General features: G+C 38.2%; 2 protein-coding genes across 5 annotated transcripts; both read left to right on the plus strand.

Annotated features, from left to right (window-relative positions):
• Window positions 1-7,237: 7,237 nt before the first annotated feature.
• LOC132304017 (uncharacterized) lies at window positions 7,238-13,742 on the plus strand. Of its 4 annotated transcripts, none has more exons than XM_059801503.1 (5): window positions 7,238-7,682; window positions 10,398-10,623; window positions 10,914-11,156; window positions 11,616-12,171; window positions 12,294-13,742. In XM_059801503.1, exons 2-5 carry the CDS (start codon window positions 10,513-10,515, stop codon window positions 13,622-13,624), a joined length of 2,241 nt encoding a protein of 746 aa, XP_059657486.1. In that variant the 5' UTR covers window positions 7,238-7,682; window positions 10,398-10,512; the 3' UTR covers window positions 13,625-13,742. The 4 variants fall into 4 exon arrangements, with proteins under 4 accessions (XP_059657486.1, XP_059657485.1, XP_059657488.1 ...); XM_059801502.1 differs by having other exon boundaries at window positions 10,406-10,623; XM_059801505.1 differs by having other exon boundaries at window positions 7,240-7,682; window positions 10,406-10,623; window positions 10,914-11,093.
• Window positions 13,743-20,375: 6,633 nt separating this feature from the next.
• Window positions 20,376-21,905, plus strand: LOC132302340 (uncharacterized). Its single transcript, XM_059799176.1, has 2 exons — window positions 20,376-20,699; window positions 20,802-21,905. Exons 1-2 carry the CDS (start codon window positions 20,574-20,576, stop codon window positions 21,615-21,617), a joined length of 942 nt encoding a protein of 313 aa, XP_059655159.1. The 5' UTR covers window positions 20,376-20,573; the 3' UTR covers window positions 21,618-21,905.
• The last annotated feature ends 1,956 nt before the right edge of the window (window positions 21,906-23,861 follow it).

Genomic DNA, 23,861 nt, shown 5'->3' on the forward strand with positions numbered 1-23,861 from the left:
TCCCCCACATGAATGGAAATTTGCGTAAAATGCAAAAGATGATCATGCAGACACTAGAGAGAGTATAGTCGAAAAGTTACTGCATTAGGATAAGTGGCTTTTGGCTTTGAACCTTCCCTAGTGTATTGCTATTGGATTTACTGGCTAACCAGTGAACGCGATGTCTTGAACTGTTCAGCCGTTTGTGTAAACCAAGACAATAACAAACACACAGTAGCTTTCCTCACAAAGTTGGTTCTCATTGTTGTGTTCATTTTGGCCCTGAACAAGTCCTGGTATTCAATGAGTGCTCTAGAAAACTTAGCCTTTATAGTTCTCATAGAAGCGGCCCCACTTCACACTCATATAGGTGACTTATTATTAAGAGTATCTTACCAAACCCCACTTGAATTTTCAAGGTATAAGAGTCATTAAAAGCGTAGCTTATCTTGATCATCGCTGTAGGTAGCACTGTCTCATCATAGAAATGGGTAGAAGATTTATATCCTCCTAGTGCTTCTGGTGAGTCACTCAGAATTTTTGTTGTCCCTTTGAACCTAGATCTTGGGATCTCCAGTCAATTAGGTTGGGTTTCCATTAAGGTGACTTGTTAGCTTCCGGCTTTAAACCCCATTCCCCTCGATGAACTGTACAATTGCTCTCTAGTACAACCTTCAATTTTATATGTAGCCACAAGGTTGCATTTAGAAATATTACACTCTGTAGAGATTTCTTCAGGTGAGAGCAACTGTATACTTTGTGCCCTAAAATTGTTTATTGTTAGCAATATCATTTTCTTTAATGGCACAGGTGTAGACTTACTTTGAATTGTCCTCTAGGTGAAATCTATTGACTTCCCTATTTGATTTATTCAAAGTTTCTAACTTTGAGTTATATTAAGAACATAGAACTACACCTTTAATATAAAAGACATATCCACTATTGGATTTGAAGTCTTTAATATCCCACATCCAGATTGCATCACTGTTACACCTCCAATTTAGTTAGATACCTCGATCTATGCAATATTGGATTTAGGGTGTATCTCAACTACCCAATTTATTGTTTTTTAGTGATCCGATCCTGGATTGAAAATGTGCAATTAAACACAGTTATTAAGATGCCTTGCAATCTTAACCAATGATATACTTTGGCTAGTATTTATATTTGAGATTTACATCTACAAAAGTTAGTTAGGCTTTTGTTATCATAACTAGTATTATCTCAATCTCACTCTATTGAGAATATACTATGTTATTAGATGTTAAATCTTTCATATTAAATATACTAATTAGTATATCATTAATTTTTTTTTAAGGCATATAATGACTTATACATCACATTTATGTCATTGTCTTGGTACTAGCTTTAATCCACTCAATGACTTATAAGCTTGCACACTTTACTTTTCAACTAGAACAAATAACTCGGCTCTTCTGCTGGAAAAAGAACTTTTCTAGTTGTTCCATAATATTTTCCTCATAGGAAACAACATGCACTATAGTTATAATACTATAAATGATTTTTGATTCTATTCAAAATTTCTTAGGATTAAAAACCCTACATTTATAAGTATTTCTTATTTGGTGAGGCAACTCATAGCAAATTTTATCTATGGACAATATCCCCCCACAACTTTGAGATAATCCTGAAGTTTTATCTCTAATGTATTTATTATGATTTTTCAACTATGAAAGTACTATATATTAAATACTTCACCTCGTCTACCTTATCAAGGTTCTATGTTCGCTTCTCAACAAGTATATATAACAGTCTCTAGTGCATATGTACTCACTTTATCTTTAGCATATTCTTATAATAATTCACTGACATTACCGTGAATTAATGCTAAAGATATGGGCTTTAATTAATATTTGTTTTTACATCTTTTATATTTATAAATTGAGTTATTCATGTTTAGGTTCATGTTAAGTCAGTCATATTAATATGTTATAACCTTTCATGTGTTGCACATCACATAACTCAATCATTTAAGCAAATAATTATCTTATTATTTAAGCTTTGGATACAATCACCACAGAGTGAGCACTCACTTCTCAGCTATCATTACTAGTTAAAAGTGAGTTCTTAACTATCATTACTAGCTTAGATTAAGTGCACTCTTCTCATATCTCACTACTAGGTTATGATGAGCACCCACTTTTCAGCTATTACCGCTAGCTTGAAGTTAAGTTTGTTTAGCTATCAATTCTAGTAGTTCATAACTTTAGTACATACTTATCTAAGTAGTTTACCTTGGTAGTAGAGTAATTTATTTTGAAGAATATTCTTCAAAAACTACTACTTTACAAGTAGTATTATTCCCTTCTACATGAGCAGATATGATGTATAATTCAAATAGCTTATGGCTAAAATGGCTACTCATCACCCTCATATATATATATTTTTTACTATCAAGTTAAGAGCTAGAACCAACTAACAGATTTTCCATCTTCCTCTTAGGTTCTGTGCACCTCATTAATTATTTTAGCTTATAGCTAAGCTACCTTGTTTGCAACTCAATAACATTTTAGCTTTTAGCTAAATTGTACATTAGAGTTAACTAGTTTGATTTAGCTTGTCTCAGTGTACTAGCTTAGTGTATCCATAACATTTTCCATTAAATTCTTTCGAGTTATTGGAAATTTTTTTCTGATTCAGCCCATTTACAGCTATACGTGTCTTAAACACTAGTATAGATCGTTTTCCTTTGACTATCAGAAGAGTTGACATAGTTGGACTAGTCCATTCATACAAAATTCAATAATATCACATATTAAATAAATTATGTTGTAAATTTGAATTACAATACACATTAAGTAATTCAACTACATAGTTCAATATTTATAGTATCAAATGAAAGTAAACATTTATAAAAATAATATTAAACTTGCATAACAATATAGTTTTATATTATATCACATGATTAATTATATCACATAATTAATATAAGAAATAATAATAATCAAGAGAAGAATTTGCTTCCTTAAAGCTTTGTGGCTTATTCTCCAATAAACATGCTAGAAAATCAGGAATAAAAGATTTAGACGTTCTAGCCTTTTTACTACCTCTAAGCTCATCTTTATTTTCATTGTATGATTTATGCACAAGGAAATGATATGTAATACTGTTATTAGCATTACCTATCAAAGGTTTTATGTGTAGGGACTGTGCACTTGTAGCTCGCCTAGTGTGGTAGCCTGTTAGTGCCTCTTGCACCCGTCCACGACACACTCACCTACAAGGTTGTCACATTTTAGGTCCATTCTAACCTTTCATAGGAGTAGGATCTGCAACCTTAAATAGACACCCCCACACTTTTAAGAATTTATAGAAAGGTGTTTTCAACCTTTCCATAATTCATATGATGTCACATTTCTAAGGTTTCATCTTTGCTTCGTGGCAAATACACATAACGGTATCTTGTGCAACCAATAATAAAAGTAACGAAGTACTTTTTTTGTTTCCACCTCTAGTTGGTACATGTTTAAGGTAATGTCATATACTTCATAATATCATATTACAAAATTAAATAATTCAACTAATATTGAATAATTCAATAATCTACTTATATAACATGCTTCAATTTCACATAATATTGAATGCATTAATATTTAACATATTATCATATAATAATGTATATAACATTATTTTATCATATCTCAACTATTAGTATAATATCTACTTATTTATATCTTAAATAGAAACATATAATAAAATCTACGCAAGGAATGAATCTGTCTTAAGATTGTTAGAAAAATATATGCTTAATGTGACTTTTAAGATATAACAACCCTTATACTAATATGTCATGAGATAATTAACAATATGCTAATAAATTATTAATTAAATATGCAACTCTATATTTAATTAAATATGCAAAATAAAGCAATATAATAATAATAATATGCAAAGAATGAACCTGGACCGAGGCTAGTATTGGATACTATGTCCTTAAGACAGATTCGTCCCGCTATGGTGCTAACGGACTCAGTGGCGTCTATCTCCCAGGATACAACGGTCTACATCCACCAGTAGCAGCACTACAAACTCGTGGATACGGCGAACCTCCTCCGTGTAATACTCTCTCTGACTCAAAAATGCATCTATATACTATATAAATGCTGAATTGGGTATAATCCGAACCAAATGGTTCGGACCAATCTTAATATGGCTCGATGAAATTGGATTAGGGTCGAAGTGGCTCGAACCACTTAACCTATGGTTTGAACCCACTTGGGTTGGGTTCCAGTATAGAGAGGGAGATAGAAGAAAATGAAAATGAATTAATTGCAAATGATCCAAAGGGGGGTATTTATAGAAACAGATATACCTTTTCGGATTGGGTGTATCTCTTCATTATTGGACACAACCATTCCAATAGGTTGCAATGGTTCACATGGTGTCTGTTCACCAATAGACACATCCATTCCAATAGGTTGCAATGGTTCACATGGTGTCTTTTCGAGTGGGGTACAACCATGTGTTATGATGGTTCGGAAAAAGGTGTAACCCTTTGAAAAAAAAAACTAAAAAGTGGTTTTTTAATTTAAAAAGTGTAACCCTTTAGAAAAACTAAAATATGGTTTTTTAATTTAAAAGGTGTAACCTTTTAGAAAAACTAAAAAGTAGTTTTTTTTAATTCAAAAAGCCAACCACCCAAAAAACCTACTCATTTGTGAAACCCATTTAAATAAGCCCAGCCCAAAATTAGGCCTAATCCAAAATTCCAAAAAAGAATAATCTGGACTTTACAATTAGGCCCAAGCCCAAATCATAAACTCAGCTTATTTAAATTTCAATTTGTTTCAACATTTTTTTTCCATGTGGGACAAACACTTCCCACATTTTGCATACCCATTTAGGCTTATCAAAACACCACACTTTGGAGCTAATTTCTCGTTCATCCGGAAACGAATTTCAGAAAGTAAATATACCACATTCATCTCCTTACTGAGAGAAACGCGCTTGTCTAGTCTTTCTGTAAAAAATTATTAACGGAATCTATTTCAAATCTCATCCAAAGTTTATGTTTTTAATGCCCCCGTTTCCAACAACGCCATGATTTCCGGAGACTGTAACCCACTCCCAGTACTTCCCAGTTCGTGTTTAAGTCTAGTTAACATTACACACATTGCTTTAAACAGAGATTCATGTAAGCAAACAATAGGTTCTTAACAGTTTACAAAGCGTGAAAACTTATAGACCAGTTTCAGTTTAAGCACAAACAAAGAATGTTTTAATTGACCCGATTAATCCTAAAATTGTTTAAGAATGCAAAGAACACGAAACCTAAGGGAGAGAGTAAGGATAAAACTTGCCTTACACCGACGTTCGCCTCAATTTGCCGTCGAATCCTTCGTTTGCTCTCTGTTTCCTGCCGTCTCTAAAACTGCTCACAGACTTACTATGTCGTAGTATTATGCTAAAACCCTAGACAAACCCCTTAGATGAGTATTTATAAGCCACTCTAAAACTAGGCTCAATTAAACCCTAATACAATTTACTCGGCCCATTGAACAACTTAGGTTTAAAACATTAACAGCTATATGAATTATAACCCTAATGTAATACTATCTGTGTATAACCTTCTATATTGTCACGTTAAGATAGAATAAATAAGGAAATTGAATTAAATAACTTCAAGTAAAACAATTAAATAATTAACTTAAGCAATTAATTCAAATAAAGCAAATAATCACAATTAAGTCAAATAATTCAAGCAACTAAACAATTAACCATTAAAAATTTAACTAAATAATTAATGAAATTCCAGGACTATCCTTTTGTAAAATTAGGGGTATTACAATTGCCGCCGCCACCTTCCAACATTGCCATCGCCACCACCTTCTAACACCACCACCTACACCACTACCAATTTTCTCCTCCACCACTATCCACCACCGCTACTGCCACCATTTATTTATTAAAAATTATTAGAGATTGTCATTTTGTTAATTTAATTTATTTGTTACTCAGAGGGATATTTTGGAGAATAGACAATACTTGGGTCCTCCTATGGGAGGATGAACTTTATCTTCCCAGCTGAAGTGGTTTAATACAATTAAGACACATGCCCAAAATTTTAAATTTTTTTATAATAGTTATTATCCAACTTCTTACTGATTAAACCCAAATCCATTATTTATTTATTTATTTATTTTTTCTTTCCTTGTTTAAAATTTTTAGAATCCCTTAAACCCACACCCAAGTTTTTTTTTCTTCCCCCTTTCTCTCCCCCACTCACCCCACAAATCTCTATACCCAACCTTAATATGAAATCCTAGTCTATCTATATCAATCAAACATTCAACTTTTATTCCATATGTAAAATAATATACAAACTAACAGAAGCTCATAAATGACACAAAACTGCACCAATCAGAATTGGCAGTATTCACAAATTTTTAATATATATATTTTTTCATATTTTCCACCAATGAGAGAAAGGAAAAAAAAAAAAAAAAAAAAACCACCCTTAGCCCTATCAATTGAAAGGGTTGGGAACTTGGGTGGTATGCAAAAGATAGATATAACTCTGACCAAAATTAGATCTACGAGAAAAGCTCATTCTGACTAAGAAATATATATACAAGAAAAATTCTATTCAAATATACTTTAACATTAAATTTTCGTACAATATTTCAACTTCCTATTCCTTTCCTATTCAACACTTGATATAGTACATTCAATAAATAAATTTAGTAATTTTTTAATTTGGGTATAGAAACATCATGATTCTTTTGGAAAGGAAAAAAATAAAACTTTGGGATTTGGTTTAACCGGTAAAAAAAATGGGCAATGATTATTTTTAGAAAATTTTAAATTTTAAATACGTGTCTAAATTATATTGGTCAGATCAGTTGGGAGGATGAACTTTATCATCCAAGGAAAGGACCCAAGTATTATCTTTGAAGAATTCAACTTAAAATTTATTTCATTTTAAATTTTAAATTGATCCAACTAAATATTAAAATGATTATTATTATTCTATTTCATTTCTAAACACCAAATATAACTTGGTTACTTATTATTTCTTGTTAAATTGCTCAAAATAAATGAATATGAATTTTTTTGTTAAATTTATTTATTTTAATTCTAGTTAGTAGTCATTATTCTTGGTAGAAGACAATTCGGTTATTCATGTCACAGACAGGGAGAGAGAGGTAATTTGGAAACACAGATTTGGCTTTTCATTGGTAACTGTCCCAGCAGGTCTGACGAGTCGTCTTTAAACCAGAAATCGAAAGCGCAAATTTAGAGAGAGAAAGTGTGAGAGAGAGAGAATCCCAAGGACTCAGAGACTATAGATTATTGGTAGTACTGTGTATGAAGTGTGGTAATTCCCATTCGCACGCCACACCACTCCACTGCGCACGTTAGTCACAACAGTGCAGTATTTCCTTTCACTTTCAGTTCCACTTCCCACCCGACCCCAGCAATCACGTATATCATACTCCGTATTACATATCCCACCCCCCCTCCTCTCTCCTCTCTCTCTACCACACTCCCTTTCTCTCTCTATATCTCTATACTCTCCCTCTATATATACATATATCTACAACCTTGAGGTTGGGATTGGGACCGGAGCATTTATTTGATTCTTTGGGATCACTCAATACAATCATCTTCACGTCTCTACTGAAGAAACAGATTTGCTAAATGGATGAAGAATGCTTTATTTCTTTCTTCTCTCACTCCTGGTACCGTCTCTCTCTCTCTCTCTCTCTCTCTCTCTCTCTATATATATATATATATATATATATATACATCAGCTTACATATTGATGCATATGTTCATAATCTAAAAGCTGGATTATTCTTTGCTATTGTATCTTAAAATGATTTTTAGTTGATTATTGATTAAAGTGTTTATGGATTTTTATTTTCTCTCGTCATATTTTTATCTGGAAATTTTCAATCTGGGCATTCGCACAAGCTATTTTATTTGGAGCAATTCTGTAGTGAATATTAATTTCCGGGGGAAAAAAAAAAAATCTGTAGTGAATATTAACACAGGAAGTGGTTAAGATCGATGTTAATTTGTTTCCCAGGAAAATCTGAAAAAGGAAATGAAATCTATAATATGAATCTGAGTTTTTTATTATTATTATTATTTTATTTTATATATTTATTATGTATCAAGCTTTACCAACCATTTAGCTTTGTTGGGTTTAGTGTTTCCTTACCCAGGAACAAAAAGTAGCGACAACATTAGAATTATAATTTTGTAGTCCCATTTTTTTCCATTCAGTTTTCTAGCCAATCAAACAGGGGTTAAGTCCGATGGATTTATTTATTTATTTATTATTTATCTTTTTTGGGTGAGGGAATAATGTGATATTTTATAAAAGGGAAACTGACAGTGCTTTCCAATTGAGACAAAGTAACATGTGCGGGGTCAACAATACTTGATTTTTGTACATTCTATTGTAGCTATCTATGATGTTGTTTAGCCAGCTGGAAATAGATTGTCCAGACTCATAGATGAGACTTTGCCTGCACTTGAACTAGAAATTATAGCCCGAGAGTGGTAAAAATATGTCCGATTCATGTACATTCGTCCATAATTTCCTTTGTTTATACCACACCACTCCTTATCTCTTGAACCCACCAACAAGTTTGATGGGTTAGCTCTAAGCACGCCACCATATGAGAAGAACAAAAATGTCAGTGGCTATGTCACCTCTTCGAAGATGGGTCATTTTCATCCGTGCTAATTTTGTCAATTGCTTTAGCGAAAGAGCCAAACTCAATTGGGTTCATCGCCAGAAACACCAACCTAGCACTCGGTGAGATCTGAAGCATCTTTCAGAACACATTATAAAGTCTCTTCATCTCTTCATCAATAATCTGCTCACCAAAAACACCACAACTATAAAACCCACCGCCTAAGGCTTCAACACTTGTTTTAGTCATCTCCATAGAATCATTTGAGTTCTCAAAGAAGACCGAATTGGGTTATATTGAGCTCATGAAGAAGGGGATAGCATGTTAGAGATGGGTTGTCAAAATCATCAATGGTTTCTGTGATTCCTGAGGAAAATTCATGGGATTGGATGAAACAGCCAGTCACTTGGCGACGTTGCTACCACTTGTTGTGCCACCTCTAACTGGAACTATGTGAGCTAAATTACCTTGATAATTCCCCATTCTTTGGAATAAGTAACTACACATAGTTGAGAACCAACACACGGTACTATCTCATTTGATCTCTTTAGCTGATTTGGTGTGTTTTGTTAAATTTAACTTGAGAGTGAGGGCTTTCAAAAACCATGGGCCTTGGTGGATTATAGTGGTGATTTTGGATTGAATAAATGGAGATTAGTTTTTGATTGGGTTTTTAAACTGAACAATTCAAGTAACTTAAACATCCAATCCATACAGGGGAAAAAAGATCCAATCCATACACCATGAAGCCATGGAGGTGGTGGTTATGGTGGGGAGAGAGAGAGAAGATGGTCTTTCAAGTGATGTGGGCAATTTACTCTTTTCTCATGTTGGACATTTTTTTCGTTAAAAGACTATTATAAAATGAAGGGCAATTATGACTTTTGATATGCATTTTTTAATGTCGTTTTGACACTAATTATGGCAGGGTGTGTCGAATCTAAGTGTAATTAGAGCAAACCTCACGGAGCTTCAATGTAATTTATTTTTATATTTTAACATCCAGTGGCTTTGTTGTTAGTAGACTGAAGTAGATTGGGGTGGTCACTTGGAAGTCATGTGAGCCTTTTAGCCCCTTATTTTTGGTGCCTAAACACTTGCAAATTGTCTCAGACAATATATTGCACAAGAATGCGGCCTTGGGGAGAACTATGAAGACTATTTCAGCCCTATTTCAGCCTTTTGTGTTGGGACTGAAATACTGAACAATTACTCATTTGCTTTGTGTATGTAAATGACCACCCTGAAGCTTAATAATTACTCATTTGCTTTGTATATATGCAAACTGTTGGTGCTATTCAGATTTATTGTTGATTCAATCAGTGCTATGAGTGGTGAGAAAAGCATGTTAGGGTTGATTAAATCGTTCCTAGTTCTATTGAACTTTACTACTACATTATAATTATTTTTATATCTTTTATTGCATAAACTAGCCTAGCACATCTAAAGTCAATATCTTGGCATGAAATTCATGAGATGTGCTAGAAAATAAGATTCCCCTTCATTCCAAGTAAATCTGTGCTTGAAAATAACATTTATTGTGGTTTTGGGTTTGTTAAACTCTTTCTTGTTTTCCTGTACATTTTGCTGTTAATCAATCCAATTTTATTGTGGAATTCATCCTCAAAGTTATAATGCTTAATTAATACATATTGTTTGAGGGTCTGTGGCTTATATCTTTTCTAGAACGGGTGACATCTTAAGTTTTACTGGCGCAGACTATCATATAACTGACATTTTGTTTGAAAGCTATGCAGGTATGGAGCTTAAAGTGCTGTGTGAAAAGTTCACCACTTTATTTTTCCTCAGGACGCAAGATTTAATCTATACGAGGTGATATAATTTATGATTCTCAGGGAGAAAAATGTTGATGGGAGGAGACTTTGATCTGAATTCCATGCAAATATATGCTGATCCTCTCAAAAAAGTTTTAAAGCAGACAATGCTTAACCAGGAGGTTATATTCAGGAAGCAGGTATTGGATCATATCTGCTCAAAGATCCAGTTAGTTACCGATCAACTTTGGCAAGAACCAAACTTTGTCTCTAGTTGACAATGTTTTGTCTTCTTGATTTCATGATAAATAATAAGTGATAACATGAATAATCCACCTTTGAGTTGAGTTGTAGTGCATAAAAGTCATAAACCAGAATGAGTTGAAGCATAGGCAGCTTGTAAACAAAGTTATGAACCATGGGCTATGAATAGACCATGGCTTTCCCTTCAATTATATACTTATTTTTCTTGCTATTGTTTTTTATGTAGGTTCATGAACTCCACCGTTTATATAGGATACAAAAGGCCCTAATGGAAGGTTTTGGCTGGAAAGACTTTGATGGATACAATTTGTGGAAAATGAGTACACGATCAACAGTGGGGCCTTTCATTAATCCTTGGAGATTTGAACATCTGGCCGAAGAGAAAATAATTTCCACCATTCCCACGGTAAAGGAGGACAAGCAACTCCCAATGACTTGTATGAGAAGTGATTTAGTGAAGAACAAATATGTATGTGCGTGTGTGTGTATATTTAGGGGGAAGGTGTCGGTTGGTGGGGATGTTGTTCTTTCATCCTCAAGTGTTGTGCCTTGTGTGACATAAATCCAGGTCTTCTAAGATTCACTATATCATTGTGACCAAGAGATAACAGTCAAAAGTGGTAAAGGGACTTAGAATACCTTCATTCATACAAAGAAATCTCATTGCCTGGATTTGCCCTAGCTTTTCTCTCCTTCAGAAAGCATGCAAGTAGTGTCACTAGCACAGCAGAGAGAAATGATAATATATTGTGTATACTATTTTAAGTTAATCGTTCCTTCCTGGGCCTTCCCTTCACATACCACCCCCCATTCCCACCCTTCCATTCAGTACAGTAAAGGTTTAGCATATTGTGCCTTACTAAAGGCGGTTTGTTGGTCGTAGATCATGGCCTTCCATTTTTCTGATGTTGTGGTTAACGTCTTTCAGGTGAGCTCAACAGATCCTACAAACAATGATTACTTGAAAGAGCATACAGGTACCTGCTTCAGGCTTCAGCAGGGGGCTCTGGATCTTGAACTTCCAGCTGATCACTTCATTAACTACATTGGTGCTGAGTTTCTAAGTAAAGAAAATGGCCGGGATTCTCTAAGACATTATGGCGAATTAAGAAATTATATTCCCGGTGATAATGCATCTCCTCCAGAAGAGTTGAAGCTTTCCCTGAGCATTGGAGTTGATGCTAGAAAGAGTGACGGCAAGAGAACTTGGCATGACAAGATTAGAGAATTTTCTTCTCAACATGTTATTGATTTAGAGGAATCAACTGAAAAGGTGTCAAATGAGGCATCAAAGCCTGAATCTGACCACGATTGTGCTCCTCCAATCACTTATTCTGGAGATAAGCATGACTCACAAGTTTCTGTCCAATCAAATCAAAGCCTTACTAATAGTGCAAAGAAAGAGCCATCATGTGGGTTTACGGTGATTCGCTCTGTTGTAGATACTGGTGAAAGCTGTCAGGAGCAAAACTCCTTCAATAAAGGTTTGGCATTTCATCAATGATTTGTTCATGACGATGTACTCCAGAAGTCTTCGTATTGTGCACATTAAGCATATACTCGATTACCGTGATTTATGTATTCTGGTTTTGGTTTAATTCTGCAGGAATTGAAAAAGGCCATAGTGAAATTGCATGTAATAATTATATGTTCAGCAAGGAAAAACAAGACACTTCTTATGAAATGGTGCATTTGGACCTTAACAGAGTTCTTCCCGATGATTCGTCTTTTTTCTCAAATGATCCTGCTCTGGCATATCCTTCATCAGTTAGCTCATCGGGTAACGGATTAATTGACAAGTTCCACAAAGTCACTCCTGCTGCATCTGGTTGGAGAAAACCAGCCATTAATTGGTTTGATGGAACTTCTGCTTTGCTTCCAGATGATGCTGTAAATCCCATCTCGATGGATTCCAACAGCAACAGTAATGGTATGAATAATTGGGCTAGAAGTAACGCAACTAAAGTGGTTAGTGGAAGTGAAGTGTGTCCCATAGATCTTGAGTCTGTGACTGGGCCCCCATCAGATATTGGTGAAGACCTTGGCAGTCACAGCAGGGACTCTGAAAATGAAAATTTACACTCGCCGTTGAAATTTCCAAACGAAAATCATGCAGATGTAGCTTTGGCAGAAGTACACGGTGAAAAGGTTGAAGAAGATATGGTGTTTGTAAGACCATGCAGAAGTCAAAGTGCAGTTCAAGATGGACATACTAACATATTGCCTGTCTCATTCAAGTTTAATTGCATTGCTGACAACAACTCATGCAGCGTAAAGACCATGCAATCAGGAACTTATATGGGAGAATCAAATCTTTCTCCTCCAAATAAGTTCCCAAAATCGGAGTCATCTCAAGTTGTTGAAACTCCATCATGTGAGCAGGACCGAATATCTTCTGACAGCATTGAATTGAATCATCAATGCTCCAACAAGAAGAAAGAAGAATTAACAGAGGTGGATGATTTGATCCAAAAGGCAGCCGAATCACTGATCCACATTTCCCTGCAAGGTCCAACTAGTACTCCAAATTGTTTTGCCAAGGCTAGATTGAATGAGTTTGAAAATGAAGAGAGGGAGCAGCCACAGTATTCTTCTGATTCTTTTGCGTCAATTGTGCTAAAGCTAAAAGAACAAAGTGCAGATGACGATTGTGTGTCATCACAGCCATTTGAAGTAAACGAAACCGATAAAAGAGATTGTGGAATCAAGTTGAGAAGGGGAAGGAGGCTGAAGGATTTCCAGAGAGACGTACTGCCAAGTCTGGCATCTCTTTCCAGACTTGAGATCCGTGAAGATATTAACATTATGGAGGGAGTTCTTAGGTCAAGAGAATACAAGAAAATGAGATCCAAGATGGCTGCTGGAGATAACTGGTTTGCACCTGTCAAAAGCAGGAGGTCAAGACTCAATTATGTTGGCCGAAGATATTATTCATGAAAGTTAAAGCTAGAATTGCAGTTATATTTGAAAAACAGGTTTGTTTTGATTTGCATAGCATACTGAAAATAACTTTAATTCCATTTATGGATCTTACATCTTAGTACTTCTTTTTGTTTTCTGGCTTTTAAAAATTTCCATTATCACTGCATGCATGATCATTATACTCTCTTTAAGATCATTTAAGGATTTTGCCTTGGAGGAAGAGAAACTTGAGTTAGAGTGTTACATTGAATCGAAAGCTCTGATACCAGTTGAAGCGCCTCGTAGAAACATCGAAATATCCAGTTGAACTGAAAGCTCTGATAAGAGTGTTACAAGACCTGTAGAAACACACTGTTCTATGCCATAAGGACTTCTAGAACACAACGTCAAATATCATTTACTGCTAATTTGTTTCCACGACTTCATCTCTTTATGTTTTCCAATGGTGAGCTTTCCTCAAAAGGAATCAAAGATAAATAGAATTTCTTTTTAAACACATGTTAATGTTGGCATCAGCTCGCCTTACTTTATCTTCCTTTTGGGACTTTTCAATGCTACAATCTCTCATTTAAAGTTTCGATTGGCTCAGATAATCCAACCACTAGATCAACAGCAACTCACCTTTCAAGTCTTGCTTTTCAGTTGCCGTATTGAAGTACTTGCCATTATCCCCTTGTTTTATATTGAGTTCTTTTAAACCATCAATTATGTCCAAGAAGTCTGGCTCTGAAGTACTGTTATTAGAAACCTTTTCAGGTGCATCTGTTGTGTACATGCAACTTCATCACCTTCAATTACAATAGAATTTTGATCACCATCAATCTCTTGAGGATCACTGGTTGCTTCTACCAAATTATTGTTATATTCCTTGAATGTCACCATCTTTATTGTAAATTCCTCCTTAAACTCGTTAGACAGACCAACTCTTTTTCCTGCAATCCTGATGTTGGTACAACATCTGCATGTAATCTGGTGATAGGATTTTAGCCATCAACAGTTGTTTCATTTTGTACCACAACCGCAAATGCTGTTTTCCTTGCCTCATCCGGTTAGTTTTTATCTGCTCTTACCAAGTTAAAGCGCCTCGCTTAAGCTTGAATGCCATAAGCGGAACTTGTTTGTTTTCAAATACGTCAAAATACTCGAAAAAAAGTGTTTTAACTTCATCAAGCAGACATCCTCAACATGAAAACTTCTAGTGAAAGTGAGTAGATTAAGCTCTCTCTCAAATTAACGATTTTCCTGATATCTACGGTTTCTATCGCGTCTACATCGATCACATCGCTCCCTCGCAACTTCTCTAAATCTAAACTTCTCATCATCGGAATAATTCGCATAGGCTGAAGGTCTAGGTGGATGTATAGGAACATAACCCATATTCGGTTGGTTCCAAGGAACATCGTCAGCACAATTCTGAATTGGACCATGGACCTGGTTGCCACCAATCCCAAGACAATCAATTGCCTGATGGTTCTCCCGCTGCATGCGTTTAATCTGTCTAGATCATTGTTTTTGAGTATGCATGGCTGCCGAAGGGACCTACACTCCGCAATTATCATCGCAAAAGCGGTTGCTACAAAACAATCATTCGCCAGGGTAAAACAAGACTCTGATACCAACTGACGGAGCTAAAGTTTTGAATTTTCGTAAGGACAAAGAACAACTTTGAATTTACAAAGTTAATAGAAAATTGCAGAGTAATCTAATATATTATTGATAATATATGCATGTTTACAATAGAGAAAACTTAACATTATAAGAAAGCTAACAGCATAAGAAACCTAATAATATGAAAAAACCCAACTCCGTCAGAAAAAAAGAATCCCAACCCAACTAGTGCCTTCAAAAGTTTCATTAACAATAATTGGGTTATCAAAAACATAAAAAAATTTTAGACACAAAAACAACATACCCAAGTCTCACCTTTCACAAAAAAAGAAAAGAAAAAAAAGAAGGGCTTATTTTTTATTTATTTATTATTTTTTTTTGTAGATGTGGGGCCTGCAATAAAGTTCCCATTTATTAGGAATTTCAAGTCATTGGATGCTACTAATCTGTCCAACACACCTAGGACTCTCAAATCTGATACCCAATTGTTTGAGACCCACCTATAATGTATCTTCTATCGAATCATTGAAATCCTCTCATCAATAATATTGATTCTTTCCAATGCACCTTGTCAATTTAGCAAATATGATGGGCCCAGTTTGATAAATGAGTGGGACCTAGGCTATGTAGGCCCATTATTCAATTACTTAGTTGATTTTTATGTTTATTTTATGTCTTCTAAAGTTCAAGTAGAGTGCGAACCTCAACTTATCTCTATAGAGTTGAGTGACAACACCGTTTGAATTAATGTTAATTAGTAATTGAACTGCCTCTTAATAAACGGAGAGAATGGATCCACTGTATTATTATATTACAAAGTGCACTGATCGGACAACGACTTTTATTAAATTAATCCACCAAATACTAAATAGACCCGAACCATCTAATAATTTATTGCTCTCTCTGTTTCTCTCTCTTGTTTGAATCCTTTGCTATAAGCCTATAACCTATAAAATACACTTAAATCATGTTTCGATAAAATTTAGAATACTTTTGTTTTAAATTTCAACAATAAACTGATGTATTGAAACACAAAGTTATGTGTTCGTGTTTTAACATATATTTTTTTGTTTTTTAAAAATTTAAAATAAATATGTTGAAGCACATATTTAAGTGTGTCAAAAATCTTTATCTGTGCAGCATACTTTTGGTATGACTACTCTTCTAAACCTATAGCATCCATCTTTCTTGGCATGACCTAATTCTTTTCAACTTGTTACATCTCTCTCTCTCTCTCTCTCTCTCTACCATAATTTTAGAAAATCCTTTTATTTATGAACATTCAAAGCTCTGTTTAATATCTTTAATGTGTGAGTGTACTATTAGTGTTCGTGACAAGGATTTTACAGTTACGACCTATCCAAGAATGCTACATTTTATGGCACGTCACCTAATCTCATCATGGTTGTCTCACCATGGTGTCAAGAAATAAATTTCATGTCATAAAATGTTATCAATTCTGAATTGGATCACACCAGCAATCCCAAGACAATCAATTGCCTGTTGGATCTCCGGTAAAATAAGACTCTGATACCAATTGACAAAGTTAAAGTTATGAATGTTCGTAAGAATAAAGAACAATTTTGAATCCACAAAGTTAATAGAAAATTGCATAGTAATCTGATATATTATTGCTACTTCCTGCATACATGCATGTTGAAGAAAAAAAAAAAGTAAATAATCCCTTATTTCATTCATTCCGGAGACAGTAGGGTACAAATAATGTATAGGAGAAAAATAAAACTAACGTATAATTAAATCTCCTTAATTCTAGTAGCTAATTACAGGAAAGAAGATCAAATCTAATAATCAATAGATTTGAAAATAAAAAAATCAGGTAACCAAATCTCCTACTTTCTATATTCAGAAATTCAACTTAACTAAAATAAAAATCTCTTCTCTATAAAAAAGGATCTAAATTCGGAATTCAACACATGTTTATAATAGAGAAAACCAAAACTAACAGCATAAGAAACCTAATAATATGAAAAAACCTGTTAGTATAAGGAAAGTAGCAACATAAGGAAACCTATCAAGTATGACACAAGGAACCTACCCAAAATTAAATTTTCTCTAAAAATTACCAGAAAATAAAATAAGACACTTCATCTCTAAAAAAATACTAATACAAGGAAATAGTGGATAAAATTTTCCTACATCATTGTTACAACACGCAGATTCAGCTACTTCCCCGGAATAACTTTTTCAGTTTTGGAAGTGTCTGCACTTTCGTCAAATTGATCACCAAAGCCAAGATGCACCATCAATAACCAAACCAAAGTGATGAGGTCTCCACCTTTATTCAGGTGTTGGACGTGAGAATATGCTCCGCAACGACTTGCACCAAAAGAAAGTAATTCTACCCAAACTTTGCTCATTGTTTCCCATTTACGCGACTCAGGCAACTTTTGCAGCTCTTTGGCCAACCGGCATGCTTCAAACAACACGGATTTGCTTTTATTTCCCTTGATAGTAGCAGGATCAATATCTGTAGGAAAAGACAGGATATTTTTGCAGACTGTTAGAGTGTTCCTTACCTTCCGATTTACCTATGCCAAAGAATTTCTTAGCGGCAGCAAACATATTTGGCCAAGCTTGTTTCTGTCCGTGTCCTTGTCCAGAGAATCCCATTCTCTGGATGAATTTCCTGGTGAGGATGCAGTAAGTGGCATGGGCCGGTTATAACTCGCTGGCATGGGATCGGGTCGAACACTTGAAGTATGGCCCATGCAAAAGCATCCCGGAATGGGCCGAACTTGGAGGATCCACTGAGTAAGATCAAGCCCATTGGAAAATTAGGCCCAAAAGGAAGAAAACTCTTGAATATAGGCCCAATGTAATCAGTTAGTAAGAATATTTGTAATGGACTATAAATAGACCATTAAGGGGGGATTTTTGGGGGATTGAAAGTGTAAGAATTCTAGAGAGAGAAAGAAGAATGAATATCTTGCATCTTCAATTGGTCTCGGCACAGGTATCTATCGAAAAATCACGATACCTGCCAACTCTGCCTTTACCTGCAATGCTTTCATCGGCAGTGTAGCAGAGTTCAGTTGCAATGTGCCACAATAGAACGCTTTTATCATATTCCTCTTTAACATAAGGGTGTAAATTGCTGTAACTTTGATCACGTAGAACCCGTTCGCCTCTGGCTGACCACATCTCCTTGGCAATTTCTAAACAAGACCCTTCTCTAGCTTTAATTTGCAGCTCTTTGAAGATGAAGTCTCTCAACTCTCTGGTGAATGATGCCCTTCTGACATACTTGAGCCCATCTAAAACGTTGGTCAGACGGAAAATGGCAATGAGTTTTTGCATCCATCTTGAACGTTTATGTATGCAGTAATCTATCAAGTTGTATTGCAAGAAAGACTCAGACCAGAAGCGGTGCAAGAGTTGCCTAAGCGGCAACAAACAGCTGGGACCAAACTTTGCTGTCTCTTCAGACCACCCTCCTGAAGATGCAAGAAACTCCTTCTATTCTTTCTCTCTCTAGAATTCTTACACCTCAACCCGAATCAAGATCCACCTCCTCTTCATTCCAACTCCTATTTATAGATATTTACAAGATATTTACAAGATATTTACTAATTGCTGGACCTGGGCCTATTCCTCAGTAAGCCCTGGTCACTCTTGATGGGCTTACTCCCGCTCGGCCCATATGGCAGTGTCTTTTTATGGGCTGACCCAGCTGTTCGGACTGAAGGTTGTGTTTTGCGAGTCGGACCTGGCCCATGTCATCCAGGGCCTCCTCAACTGCCCCCATAATTGCCCCTTATTTAATAAGGGGTAATTATTGATGGCGTCTCATCATGACGCTGACGGCTCGAGATAACCACGTGGGGGAGCGAACGGTCAGATCCAGAATCAATGTTCCGGGGTTCGAGGGATTTCTTGCCTTCCCGACGCTTCGGCCCTCGGGCCCCCTTGCCTATATAATGCTCTCGAATTCCACTTCACTTCCCTTTACCGTCTCCATCATCAGTCAAATCTCCCTCTTTCTAGAACTGTGCTAAGCCTTTTCCGGTGAAATCCTTCGGGAGTCATTCTCCCAGCGATCTTGCAGTCCTCCGAGGTTAGTTTCGTTCTTTTTACTTTCGGCAGGCTTCCATTTTCCCTCTTTTAGATTCTTCTTGCACTTCCACCATGGTTGTAGATCTGGGTGTCCTTCGTATGAGACTTAGGCTTCCTGACAACATCGTAGTTAGGGTTTGCCCCCAAGACGTTAATATTACGACCGGCGCCGGCCTCCTGCCCGGCGAAGTCTTATTCACAAACCTTCAACTGAATGTTGTTAGGTTCCCTCTGCACCCTTTCTTTAGTTACGTCTTCAACAGATTGGGGATATCCCCTCTGCAGGTCAACCCCAACTTCTTTAGGATCATATCTGTTATGCTCTTATTGATGCGTGACAGAAATCTGGACCTTGACCTCATAGACCTCCTTCTGTGCTATAAGGTCAGTAAGATCCGTACTAACGAGCCCTTCTACCACCTCTACCCGTTCGAGAAGATGTCCATATGCACTGACACAATAAAATCTGAAAAGGGTTGGAGGGATAGCATAGTGGGTATTAGTGGGGCTTGGTCTTCGCCGGCTGCAGAGGATTACCCTATCCCGAGCGCCTTTGGTGTCTGCTCTGTCTCCTCCTATAAAAAATTCAAATCCCATAAACACGACTGCCCCTGTGAAACATGCGTTCCTCGTTTTTGCACTTACTTATGCCGCTCCTTGGGAATACCTTGTGATGACTTGAGCTACAGTGTTTGCAGGGATAGGACCAACTACTTGAAGAGATACGTTCTGAACGATATTCCTTCCTGCTCAGATCTCCTCACTTCAGACAACCTCTTCGCGCTCTCATCACTCGGCTACAATATGAGCAGACTGCAGATTCCCTCTTTTGGCAGGAGGAAAAATACTCCCCCAGTCATTCCTGCTGCTGGGGCGACCTCCTCTCCAGCGTCGGCTTCTTCTTCAGCCACCATATCTGACACTGCCCCGAGCGCAGTGGCTACTAACCCTGCTGCCAGCGCCCCTGCGGCCAACCAGAACGCGCCCTCCCCAGCTACCATAGCTCCTGCTGCTGCGGGGGGCGGTCGGGACAAAGAGCGAGGCAAAAGGGCCTCATCCTGACAGTGAAATCGACCCTGAGGAGGAGCCTCTTATTAGAAGGACCCGAGTCTCTGGGCCGGGTACTCTCTTGCACCGAGCGATCAGAGCTCCTTCTCACTCTGGGCCTCCTGCAGCTGGTGGCTCTGCTTCTGCTTCAGGCCCCCCTTCTATCCCCAGCTTGCCGCCATGGGCCCCTCGGTACACTCGAACGGATGGGACGTTCGTGAAACCGAACGAGACCATGCTGAAGGATGGCCAGACCGCTATGGCCTACTACAGGAGCATGTGGACTCCGAAGGACATTGAGGCGGCAAAGGGCCTTTCCCAGAAGGACGTGTTCAGTCGCTTTCCCCAATCTGCTATGGAGGTGACTTTTATTTTCTAACTCATGAATTCTCTTATATTACTTGGTCTTGCCTTCTCCCGTTCTGACTATCGGTTTAACCGTTCTTATTGTGTACCTATGCAGACATTGTTTGGGATGATGGCCATGCAGAAGCAGGTGGAAATGGGGAACGCCAGGGCCCGAAAGTATTCTGACAGCCTGGAGGTGGCTAATAAAGAGAACGACCTCCTTGCCATGAAGAATACCGAGGCGCTGGTTCGGCTTGACAAAGCCGAGCAAGAGAGAGATGTCCTGAAAAAGGAGAATGATTCCCTTCAGGATGAGAAGGACGCCCTCCAGCTCGAGAAGAGCGTCTGGCAGACTGAGCAGGAATCACTCAGAGAAGAGAAGGCAGAACTCCAACGTCTTCTAGCTGATGAACAGTCTGCTCGGATGGCTTTTGAAAAAAGAGCTCTGGACGAGCGTACCGCTCTGATCGACGTTATCAGCAGAGTGGGTGGTGGGATGCTGGCCCTTCATGCTCGGTTCTCCAGGGTCGGTGCTCTTCGGTATGCTCAAGGATTCCGGGAAGGCTTCGCCGACCGGGTTCCGGATGAGGGACAGACCAGCTCCACTCCGGATGAGGTAGACAAGGATCTGGGGATCGAGCCTCTGGGGGTTTATGTCGACCCAGAACCCACCGAAGCGGAGCGTATATTTGATGAGTGCCAGGACATCGCATCCTCAAGGATCATCACAGCTCCTCCTGCCACTCTGCCACTGACCGCTCCCCAATCGTCGACCGTGGCTCCCTCTGTAGCCACTGCTGACGCTGAACCCCAGCCGAACGACTCAGTTATTCACCTGGATTCCCCACCTCATGAAGGTGAGGCGGCTGATGGGGCCGAGGAGGCGAGTCGGCAGGACCAGGATGCTGTTGGTACTGAGGCGTCTAGCTAGGGCTCCTTCGAATTCTTCCAGTTCATATCTTCTTGTAATGATGGACACCTCTCTTTTGTAAACTAAATGTTCAATATTAATGAAATGGCCGAACTCTTTTTCTCTATGTGGTGTGCTCTGTTCAACTTATCTTCAGTACATATATATCTTTTCTCTCTTTTTCTTTTTATATTAGTTTTGCTGTGTGTTTGTACGGCAAGTGCCTGGCGCTCGGCTAGAATGCCACTTGCCACTTGGCTTTAAATTTTTAGCAAGTGTCTGGCGTTCGGCTTATAGTGCCAGCTGCCACTTATCTTGCTTAAGTGCCTGGCGCTCGGCTAGAATGCCACTTGCCACTTGGCTTTCAATTTTTAGCAAGTGTCTGGCGTTCGGCTTATAGTGCCAGCTGCCACTTATCTTGCTTAAGTGCCTGGCGCTCGGCTAGAATGCCACTTGCCACTTGGCTTTCAATTTTTAGCAAGTGTCTGGCGTTCGGCTTATAGTGCCAGCTGCCACTTATCTTGCTTAAGTGCCTGGCGCTCGGCTAGAATGCCACTTGCCACTTGGCTTTCAATTTTTAGCAAGTGTCTGGCGTTCGGCTTATAGTGCCAGCTGCCACTTATCTTGCTTAAGTGCCTGGCGCTCGGCTAGAATGCCACTTGCCACTTGGCTTTCAATTTTTATAGTAGACCATTGGAAAAGAAAATTCTTCTCTTCTTTTTTTTGTAAACTCCGGTATCTTGCTCATTCATATGTATTTGATTAACAACAAATAACATCCAATTAAAACCAGAACTTAGCTTCTATTGATAGTACCTCTTCAGAGACGTGGCGTTCCAGGGCTTGTTGACCAACTTTCCCGCCATGGTTTCCAACGTATATGCCCCTTTGCCAATGACTTCTGCAATTCTGTACGGGCCTTCCCAGGGTGGCATCATTTTTTTGACCATCCCCACCTTTCTTTTCAGAACCAGATCGCCCGGGGCAAAATCCCTGTGTTTTACTCTCTTATTGTGACTATTCGCCAGCACTTGCTGATACGATGCTAGCCTTATAGCCGCTGCGTCCCTCCTTTCGTCTATCATGTCGAGGTTCAATCTTAACATCTTGTCGTTCTGATCTCGACTCCATGCTAAGCTTCTGATAGTGGGGACTAAATGCTCAACCGGTATAACTGCTTCGGTACCATACGCCATCGCGAACGGGCTCTCCCCAGTCGGCCGCCTTGGGGTGGTTCTGTAAGCCCATAGAACGTTCGGGAGTTCATCCAACCACTTCCCCTTATGATCTTCCAGCTTCTTCTTAATGCAGGCGAAAATGGTTCTGTTTGTGATTTCTGCTTGTCCGTTAGCCTGAGGATGACTTACTGCAGCCAACTTCTGGTTGATTCCATACTCCTCCAGCAGCTTTCTTACTTGCCTGCTGTCGAGGTTTGTGCCATTGTCCATGACTATTGTTCTGGGAACACCGAAGCGGCAGATAATGTTGTTCCAGATAAATCGTCTCACCTGAGTCTGAGTCACGCTAGGATACGGTTCTGCCTCCACCCATTTAGTGAAATAATCCGTGGCCAGTAACACATACTTGTTCTGAGCTCTTGCAGTTGGCAGAGGACCGACCACATCCATCCCCCATTGCGCGAAAGGCCACGGCGAGGCCATTACGTGCAATTCTTCAGGTGGTTGGTGGATCATTGGTCCATATCGTTGGCACTTATCGCACCTTCGAGAGAACTCCTCCGCATCTCTTGACATGTTTGGCCAAAAATACCCTTGTGTCATTGCTTTATGCGCTAACGATCTTCCCCCAGAATGATTGCCACACACACCCTCATGAATAGCTCGCAATACCTGCTGCGATTCCGCGGGGGTGACACATTTCAAGTATGGGCCAGAATAGGACCTTCTGTACAGCTGGTTCCGCACGATGGCGTACTTGGCAGCATTCTTTTTGAGTTTCCTAGCTTCATCCCTTTGCATAGGCAAAACGCCATCTCGAATATAGGTAATGATTGGGTCAATCCAACTCGGTTCATACGGTATGACGTTGACTTGCCAAGGGTCCGAGACCATCGGTTCTTCGAAAATGGACGGCTGGGTCACTATTCCCACTGGAATCACCCTCGCCAATGTTTCACCACAACTTGAAGCACTGCATGCTAAACGGTCTGCATCTGCATTCTGTTCCCTCGGCAACTGTATGAATTCAATCTTTGCAAAGTCCTTGGCTCTACGCAGAACGGCAGAACGGTATGCCCCCATCATG

Source organism: Cornus florida, unplaced genomic scaffold, assembly GCF_030987335.1.
Source record: "Cornus florida cultivar Cherokee Brave unplaced genomic scaffold, ASM3098733v1 CherokeeBrave_3.0.0_Hap2_Chr04, whole genome shotgun sequence".
Taxonomy (NCBI): domain Eukaryota; kingdom Viridiplantae; phylum Streptophyta; class Magnoliopsida; order Cornales; family Cornaceae; genus Cornus; species Cornus florida.